The 10,000-nt window shown below is 39.3% G+C and overlaps 2 protein-coding genes across 2 annotated transcripts in view; both read left to right on the top strand.

Annotated features, from left to right (window-relative positions):
- The window catches only part of LOC132855672 (uncharacterized protein C2orf73 homolog), a 6,691-nt gene extending 6,190 nt beyond the window's left edge, over positions 1-501 (top strand). Inside the window, exon 5 of the mRNA XM_060884863.1 lies at positions 265-501. Coding sequence (XP_060740846.1) covers positions 265-501 — 237 coding nt within the window. The remainder of the gene's footprint in view (positions 1-264) is intronic.
- Positions 502-2,333: 1,832 nt separating this feature from the next.
- sptbn1 (spectrin, beta, non-erythrocytic 1) overlaps positions 2,334-10,000 on the top strand; it is an 87,445-nt gene continuing 79,778 nt past the window's right edge. The window contains exon 1 of the mRNA XM_060880920.1: positions 2,334-2,468. The gene's annotated coding sequence lies outside the window, so the exon portion shown is untranslated. The remainder of the gene's footprint in view (positions 2,469-10,000) is intronic.

Genomic DNA, 10,000 nt, shown 5'->3' with positions numbered 1-10,000 from the left:
TTGCCCTGTACTTACACACACACAAACACACACACATTTTCATTGTACTGTCCTGACAGCGGGGAGGAGATTTGATCTGGAACGGCTTTTGGCAGCTACGTGACTGTGATCTGTTCACCACAGCTGCGTCGTTCCTTGTCCAAACCCAACCCTTTTGCACTGGACTTCTCTGGTCTGCTTTAAATCTGTTTTATGTTTGCTTCCCTTCTTCTTCTTCTTTTTCTTTCTCTCGCTCTATCTCTCTCTTTCTCTCTCTCTCTAAAGCGTCATGGAGCTTTTGTGTGGAGCGAGAGGGGGGCAATGGGGCCCAGTGCATTCCAGAGCTCAGAGGGGCTTCGTTCAGACTCAGAGGGGAAAACATACAATATGAACTCTTCCCAGCATGCCCTTCAGTCCTCTCCACAGATGTTTGTGTCCACTGGGACCTTCTTCCCCCAGTCAAGCCCTGACAATGGGAACTCCTACAACAGGAATGGCAAGAGAGCAGGTATCCCTACTTAGTCCTGTGAGATCAAAGTCGAAACAGGAAATACATAGCGAATCGTCCTGGTTTTCTCCGGTGTCACATATATTAGTCTATAATAAAGTAAATAATAAATGTACGTTTCTTTTCACAGATGTGTTGTGCATTGTTTTTATTAAAAACATGTTTGCTGACTGAAATGAAGTGGGTTTTTTTTCACACAAAGTTTATACAGCGTTCATCCTCTGAGGTCTGCCATCATTCAGACGATTTTATTTTCATGATGTACAAAACAAGCAAAATGTGATACAGTGCTCATGTCTTGACCCACCCAGTAAAAGCCATTGCTGTTCTATACGTTACAGTAATGCCTCATCAAATATGAATGCATTAAGGATGCACTGTATGGAAAAGAAATTGCAGTACTAAGGTTTAAATGCTTTAATGGAGATGCTAAAAGTCCACCCACACAGGCCGCATTCTCATACCACAGAATCAGAGCCATTGTTTATGTCCAGTTGTTTGTTTAAGCCGTAATGCACTTGTCTTTGACCCTGAACATCATGCCAAAAAAAAAAAGGCTTGTACAGTTTTTGTCTTGCGCGCTTTATTTTTCACCCACAGTTATAATAAGTTCAGTGTACTGTCTATGTGTGTATGAACTACAGTATATTTACACATCTGGTTTAGGATTTTTGTTAGAAAACTTGTACGTTAATTGCAAAATTGGCATCCTCGTTTTTTTAACGGATATCAGATTAAAGGTTTCTCCTACATCCCCCCACCTACCTACATACCTACCAAGTGAATATTGCTTATAAAGATTGATTCTCCTTGTGTTTTGAATCTTTGCATGTGTGTTTGTGTGTGTGTTTGTGTGTATGTTAGTGTGTTTTTGTGTGTTTGTGTTTCTTTGTGGTGTTTGTGTGTGTGTGTTAGTGTGTTTGTGTGCATGTGTTTTGTGTGATTGTGTGTGTGTGTTTGTGTATGTGTGTGTGTTCGTGTGTATTTGTGTGGGTGTGTGTTTGTGGGTGTGGGTGTGTGTTCGTGTGTATTTTTGTGTGTGTGTATTTGTGTGTGTGGGTGTGTCTGTATTTGTTTGTATGTGTGTGTATGTTCGTTTGTATTTGTGTGTGTGTGTGTTAGTGTGTTTTTGTGTGTTTGTGTTTCTTTGTGGTGTTTGTGTATGTGTTAGTGTGTTTGTGTGCATGTTTTGTGCGATTGTGTGTGTGTGTGTTTGTGTATGTGTGTGTGTTCGTGTGTATTTGTGTGTGTGTGTGTGTGTGTGTGTGTGTGTGTGTGTGTGTGTGTGTATTTGTGTGTTTGTGGGTGTGTCTGTGTTCGTGTGTGTGTGTGTGTGTGTGTGTGTGTGTGTGTGTGTGTGTGTTTCACCCCGCCCCGTAGCTCAGTGCAGCAGTTGGGCAGAGCACTGATACAGACTGAAGAAAAGCAGAAACGATCTTCATAATGAATCACTTCACTGATTCGATTCTCTCGAACAACTCACATTTGAATCGTTTGATTACACAGAGCACCTTGCAGAAATATATTTTTTATAATGTTCGACTCTTTAAATAACGGTAACTCATATTCATTCCTTTATACAACCTAAATATAAACACACTTTTTATATACTAGTACATGTTTTCAGTTTTTAATATAATAAATGTAACCAAAGCCGTATATTATAGTATAGCCTATAGTGTTGTTTGTAATAGTGTAGCTTCATTTATAGTTATAGTTTATATTGAACATTCACACACAATATCCAAGGGCACTTGTGTCATAATTGATTCGAAGTCTTAAAGAGTCGATTCGCTTGATTCGTTTCAAAGAGTCGTTCACTCGCTGTAGTGTAATAAGGAGGCAGTGCGGATCGGAGCGGTCACTCCCAGTGCTTCACTCACTCTCTCTCTCACACACACACACACGCACGCACATACACGCGCGCGCGCAGACTGCGGACTCGGAGAGGCGGTGAAGTTCGTCACGCACTCTTTAATAGGTAAGTGCGAATAAAAGTCCACGCGTGAAGGTGTAATAACACTGGTGTTCGTTGAAGCGTGTTGGCGCAGTTTGAGATGGGTGGATGGATGGATGGATGGATGGATTGGATGGATGGACGCGTAGAGAAGAGAGAAAATCGGGCTGTTTAACAACTACTTTGCGTCTATGAAATCAGTGTCAACACTGCGGCTCACGTTGATCGTCACTGCTCGTGTGTGTGGCTCATTAATTCCTCCGACGTGTTGCGTGTGTGATCATTTCCATGAGGTGCGTATAGGATAACGGTAAGGTTACAGTAGCCTGGATGGGAACAGGCGTGGCCATGCTGTAGTTTATTACTGGGTGGGTTTTGTCGTGTTGTTGTTGTTGTTGTTGTAATGCATTTGCCAATTTAATACCTGATCCCCTCTGTTGCGTACTAAACACCAAAAATCTCCAGTGTCACTCTTTATTTCATTAAGATCTGCTGCGCAAAAGCAATGCGCACGCTTGCGCGCGTTTATGTTGATGTTGCGCCTCTGCAAGAGCGCGTTTTATCTATCTATCTATCTATCTATCTATCTATCTATCTATCTATCTATCTATCTATCTATCTATCTGTCTGTCTGTCTGTCTGACTGACTGTCAGTCTGTCTGTCTGTCTGTCATGGCTCAACCTGAGCTTACAGATTGCACGTGATTTTCACACCTCCAGCTGTGTGCGGACATTTAAAATATTGATCCCCCCCGAAGCTGTGAATGGTGAAACTACAGCACTGGAGGCATGTCGGAGATGCGGTGATTTTTTTTCCCTCCCTGCTCTTGAGGAGGAGTTGTGGCCATGAAGCCATTCTGCGCTGCTGCACTGCGCTGCAGCTTTTATTATGCATCCAGCTCTAATTCTGCCCTTTTCACGAGAACGTTTTTGCACGCCATGTTAAAACGAGCAAAACAGTCCCGCCATGATGTCATCCTGCCACGCACATCCCTCCCAGTGCAGCTCTCTAGGCAACGGAACAGCCCAGTCGCCATAGTGATCCCTGGCCTCATCTCAAATGGCTTCCTGTTCCCTTTAATCTAGTGCACTAGCCGAGCCAGAGAGCGCGTGCTAACTAACTTCTTTCTCTTCATCAGTTTAAAGAAGTGTGAGTTTGTTTCTCTAATCAGTTTGATAATTATCATTGTTGTTATAAAAACAGAAACTGAATCAAAAATCATCACCATTCATTAGTCAATTAAATAATCCTGGTTTAACTGGTAGTGGGTCCGGAGTTTATCCCAGGAACACTGAGTGTTCACCAAACAGATGAATTCCCACACTCATTCACACACTCGTTCACATCTACGGGCAATTTAGAGTCGTCAATCAACCTACATGCACATTTTTGAGAAGTTGGAGGAAACCAGAGACCCCAGATGAAATCCTCATGAACACAGGGAGAACATACGAAACGGTCTGGAACGGCATCATATCACCACAGGATAGTTCATTTATTAGACATAAATTTGTTCTTTAGTGTGTTTACTACAGTCACTTTAAATTTTTTTCCTACACTCTCCTGATGCTGTGTATGCTGTTGGAGAACAATATGTTTTGTTTTTTTTTCTGTTTACTTCGTGTCACACCAAGCGAGAACACCGCAAATAAGGGAAATATTTTTGACTGGAATTTTTGGGTTAGAAAATAGACCAATAGACTGTAGAGGCTGTTCTGGTGTGGGACAGTGCTATGAGGTACTGCACACTGTGTATGTTTTTCGTTATTGTGAATCATTATATACACGTTCGGCTTGGATGCCTGTAAAGACCATAGATGTCTTTCACATCCGTCTGCCCTGTCAGTAGTTCTGTTATAATTTACTTGCATATTTTAATGACTTAAAATGTTATGATCAGTGAGGTTATGTAGCTGCGTTCGACTAAAGCTTGTAACTTTGAATTTCGAACCGTTAACATACTCGTTAAGGCGCACTTACTGTACACTGTCAGTTTAAATGAGATTATGCTGGAATTCACTTTTCAGACACTTTATTTGGTTTAATTTATAACGTTAGCCAAAAAGTAACCAGGTTTTGAAAAGCTAAAAACATTAAAATGTTATTATAAAAATTACTGTTGTTAGCTGGCTAGCTTGTTGCTAGTTCAAGACTAGTTTAATGCTTTAAATGGTTCTAGCAAACAAAAGAAATTTGTTGCTTTCATGGTGGCATATGTATTCATTGGAGTAACTCTACATTCTTTTAAGTTAAGTCAAACACATCGTGAAACAAGTAACATATAGGTTGATTCCTGAAATTAGCATGTTAATGATGCTAGGCTGCTATGCATTACAAACCTTACATTCTAAACCTTTTGTTATTCAATGCTGATACCCCTGACTGTCTTTAGAGATCATTTGGCAGGGATTTTTAAAGGTGGGATCTTAAGGTGATGAGGAAGACATCAGAACTTGTGAGTCACTGGAATATCAAACAGATCCAAATGGCTAATTGCAGCAGCAAGTGTGAAGTCAGGCACCACCGAGTCATGAAAGCATATCTAAGGCCTGCTTAAGGCCAGATCTGTAGCCATCAGGCTACAGTAGCATATTTGAAATAGCCGTTAAAAGCTGGAGCAGTGTGTAATGATTTGTTTAATTCTGATTAATCGCCCAATAAGCAAACAACTTCATTGAATGATCTCAATATAATAATAAAGATTAATAAGAATAAAGTACGGGGGGCACGGTGGCTTAGTGGTTAGCACGTTCGCCTCACACCTCCAGGGTTGGGGGTTCGATTCCCACCTCTGCCTTGTGTGTGTGGAGTTTGCATGTTCTCCCCGTGCCTCGGGGGTTTCCTCCGGGTACTCCGGTTTCCTCCCCCGGTCCAAAGACATGCATGGTAGGTTGATTGGAATCTCTGGAAAATTGTCCGTAGTGTGTGATTGCGTGAGTGAATGAGAGTGTGTGTGTGTGTGCCCTGCGATGGGTTGGCACTCCGTCCAGGGTGTATCCTGCCTTGATGCCCGATGACGCCTGAGATAGGCACAGGCTCCCCGTGACCCGAGGTAGTTCGGATAAGCGTTAGAAAATGAATGAATGAAAGAATAAAGTACATGACACTATTGTGTGCTAATTTCCAAACACTTGATAACTTGTTAGTAGTTTTTGTAAGATTCATTTGACACCAAATTCAGATTTAGGGATTAAATATCTATTTTAATCTAGAGAAAGTTTTGTTAGTCAGGGATTTGTGCTCTTCTGTGTACATTGTCGAGCATTGTCTGCTCATTTGTGCTTGCTATGATGATTGTGTCCATCTGTGTAAAGTGGGCAGTTTTGCTAAAGTCTGAAGAGCTGAATGATTGAATAAAAAATAAATAAATGGCTCTTTTTTTTTTAACTTAGATTAGAGTAATGAAAGCATAAAGGATTTCATGTGGACCAGTAAAAGTTCTGTATTACTGATAAAAGTAAGAGTTCAAATCACTGACCTCAACCCTCAACACCTCACTTTTACACTTGTACTCTACTCTGTTCTCCCTCACTTGCAAATTGCTTCAGATGAAAGCAACAACCAAACAAATAAATGCACATTCAATTCAATTCAATTCAAGTTTATTTGTATAGCGCTTTTTACAATGGACATTGTCTCAAAGCAGCTTTACAGAACATAAACATAGAACAGAAGATAAACATAAGGAGTAATATAAAGAATTAATATAATAAGAATTCAAAATATATATAGTTCAGTGTGTATGTATGTATATATGTATATGTATTTATCCCCAGTGAGCAAGTCTGAGTCTACATGTCATTTCATTGGGCACTCTGAAGGTTTGGGGCTTTCGTGTGGTGACATTTAGCATCTTTCATAAACATTTCTCAGTGTTTGAAGAAAATACTGCTAAATATTTGCCCCAATCTTTATAATGTATTTTAATTCTAAGGGGCACTTGTTGAATTCTGTCAAACATCATTAAAAATAAAATTCTAAATAATTTTCCTCCATTTTAAAGGGATTAACATGGTTGTTAGCAGTGTTTCAGTTATGACACTTACAACAAAACCTTCAGAAAGCGTGATTAATCTGAACTAATTGGAATTCCCTCAGTGTTGGAAGATTGAAAATCTCATCCTAACACTTTAAATGATTTTTAGTAATTTAATTGCTTAAAATTGCCATAATACAGTGACACATTTTAGCGTTTTGACAGATTTCTTCAATTGTCAATTGTCAATTGTCAGTGTGTTTCAATTAATCTTAGACTATAATTCTAGACTGTGATACACTAGAGATGTAGTGTATAGAGATAAAGTTGAAAACTACACAAGAGTATTCCTTTAAGTGTTTTGTTTTATAGAGAGACATGTAGAGTTGTCTTATAGAGGTTTCTATTCTCTCTGAGAGTCGGCTTTATTGTAACAGATAATCACTGTATGTGTGTGTGTGTGTGTGTGTGTCTGTGTGTGTGTAATGAGACAGTCGGGTATTCCTAATACCCAGGAGATGACCAACCGGGGCACATGAGCTTGGGAGAGCTTGGGGATTTATTATTTTTTTAAATGTCTGTGTCCTTATTAGCAAACAGAGCAACATTTTTTTATGCTTATATTATCGCAGAACCTACTAATTTAGCTCATATTTGTCATTTCTCTTCTGGTTTTATTCTCATAAAAATGAAGCACCCTCATTTAAGGAAACTGGACCTGCTCAAGGACGTCATGTTTTCTTTCCCTGCCTATCAGCAGCTAGAGAATCCGAAATCCCGCTTCATCTCAGGTTTCCAGGAGGTCGTGTTTTTATTACTAGCGACCTGTTGGATAGCTTAATTAGCTTCACAGCAGAGACGGTGTTCGAGTGGGACAGGTGGTATTTTTTGCTTGTTTACTGGGAGAGAAAGGAGAAAGAAAAGGGTGTGTTTGGGAAGTAGGGTGTGGAGATAATCGTCGAAGGACCAGCTGTCACAAGACGCTGACGACAGGTGAGGACCACATGGTGTCCACAAGTGGCCCGGTTGCACAAAAAGGGGAGGAGGAAAGCATGCTTGGGCTGAGTTTACGTTATAATCCATAGTCTGCATCCTGCCATGTTTCTCCAGCTGTCTCTCACGGGACTGACTGGAATTTTTAGCTTTTATTTTTGGTCCTTGAGAACCTATTTGAGCTGAGGGCCATTTGGAGTATTCTGGGTTTTATTTCTTTTTCGGTCCTCATGTGGCCTCAAAGGAAAAAAACTAATTACATCTTTCATTTGGTGGCCTTGAGTCTGAGTTTGGACAGAAGGAGTAGAATTTGAGTTAGGTTATGTTTAATAAACAAGTCACATCACTTACAGTATGTTACAGCAGCTAAAGCTTCTTCCTTCTTCTTTCACCAACCTCCTTATTTTCTATTTCTCTTCAAGTAAAGACAAAAAAATTGTTACTGTTAATAACCATTAACATCAAACTCCACTGTCCTCAAAATGTCAGCGATTGTCAAAGAACAACTTTAACGCTGACTTACCAAGCGCTGACACTGGAGACTCCTTCCTTAAATCTAAAATAAACATCTTACAGAAAACTTTATCATATCAACTATCAACATTTCATGTATATTTGAACATATGAAAACCCCCTTAACATTCCTCAATGTTTTGCTTCGCCTTAAACATTCAAGAAACATTTGTACAACATTTCTGCAACGTTTTGTTTAGCACTAAACATTCTCGAAACATTCCTACAACAGTTCCGCAACGTTTTGTTCACCTCTAAATATTCTGGAAACATTCCTACAACATTTCTGCAACATTTACTTAAGCCCTAAACATTTTGGAAACATTTCTGCAATGTTTTGTTTCGCTCTAACCCTAACCACACTGAGAAAACAGGGAGCTGATTAAAACATCTTTAACGGAAATAAGTCAAAATTCTAGCTAAGCAGATTCCCGTATTAACTGGTATTTTCGCTTAATGTATTCAAATGAATTACAGCTGCTACCATTTTTATTAGCAGCACTAATAAATTTTTTTTTTCCAGCATTACCAAGCCGATTAAGCCCGTATTTATCTGTAGAGTAGGTCTAATTGCAGAAGAGATATTTGTGTGCTGATGGTGTTTGTCGGAGCAGAGCCATAACCGACGTACTCGCTGTTGTCTGAGCCCAAAGTGAATTAGAGGAAATGAGAGAGACCCTGAGGGACTGGGCGAGGTCTGCAGCCCCAGACCTCTCCTCTATTCTCTTCATCGAATCTTGACAGCCTTCTCATGTTTCATCTTTTGCCTCAACACAAATGTGCAATTCCTTCTCTTAGTTCTTAGATGCCAGAATTTTTCATAAAGACGTCCAAAAGGCGTAGTATCTTGTGTTTTTTTTTTTTCAGTTAATAAAGCTAATAAAGTAATGTATATACTTGGCACAGAGGTAATAAGCAGTAATGTCTTTCTAAAACTCTATACTCACTACTCACCCCCAGTCTCAGTTCAATCCATTTAAAAATGGTATGTTATCCACACATCCATCCATCCATCCATCCACCCATCCATCCATCCATTCATCCACACACTCCTCCAGAAGGAAGCTTTAGCTCAAGTGTACAGCTGTGTCATGATGCAAACCTCGACCACTAGACCGTCTTCAAAAACATTCCAACAACACATGGCCACCAGAATCGACCCAACATCAGGCTTCTAATTCACAAAAGAGACATTAGCTCTCACTCTGGTGTAATCATCACAGAACATTAGGGGTCAGTGGGGTCAGAAAGGAAGCTAGTTGTTAGCAAAAAAAAGTGCTAGAAGTCTGTGAGATCTTAGAATTATGTTATTTTAAAAAAAACAATAATACCTGAGTGAAAGTTAATGTGCTAGCAAAATGTTAGCTACCTAACATCAGGACAATGAATTTGTGATGTTCAGAAAATTTCTAATTAACTACTCCTACAATCTCATTAAGAATTAGAGAAGTCATGCTTTAATTATGGTTGATGACATAAACAGCCATCTTGAATTGACAGCACATGCTAATCTTGAAAAAAATAACCACCAGATATTTGTCTACATTTTTAAGCAAGAATTTATAAAAGCCTGTTTCAGACATAGAGAAAACATTTTAAAAAACATTTATTGTAAAGGAATAGATTTTTTTTCTCCGAATTCTTAAATCTCACAATTCTAACCGTCTTTCTCACGTATTGCACGATCTTTTGCTTTATTTCTCACAATTACTAGTTTATATCTTACATTTCCTTTTCTTTCATGACTTTTGTTTTCGCAATTTTCAGTTCAATCTTCTCAGGATTCTGACTTTTTCTTCATGGAATGACAAGTTTAAATCTTAATTCTGACTTCATTTCTCACAATTAGAGTTCTGACTTCTGTTCCTACTTAATTTGATACGTTGTATATGTAAAAAACATTTAGTGGTAGATGGGACCCAAATGATCTCGCTAACTCCATCAGACTTAGGATCATAATCTCATTTTGCAACACAGATACAAATCCGTTACGGTAAAACAGGCATTCTGGATCGCCGTATTTGGATATATGAATGTAATTGTGCTTGATTGAGTGTGTCCATGTGTGTGAAT

This window comes from Tachysurus vachellii, chromosome 1 (genome assembly GCF_030014155.1).
Source record: "Tachysurus vachellii isolate PV-2020 chromosome 1, HZAU_Pvac_v1, whole genome shotgun sequence".
NCBI lineage: Eukaryota > Metazoa > Chordata > Actinopteri > Siluriformes > Bagridae > Tachysurus > Tachysurus vachellii.
This window is presented reverse-complemented; position numbering and strand designations above follow the sequence as displayed.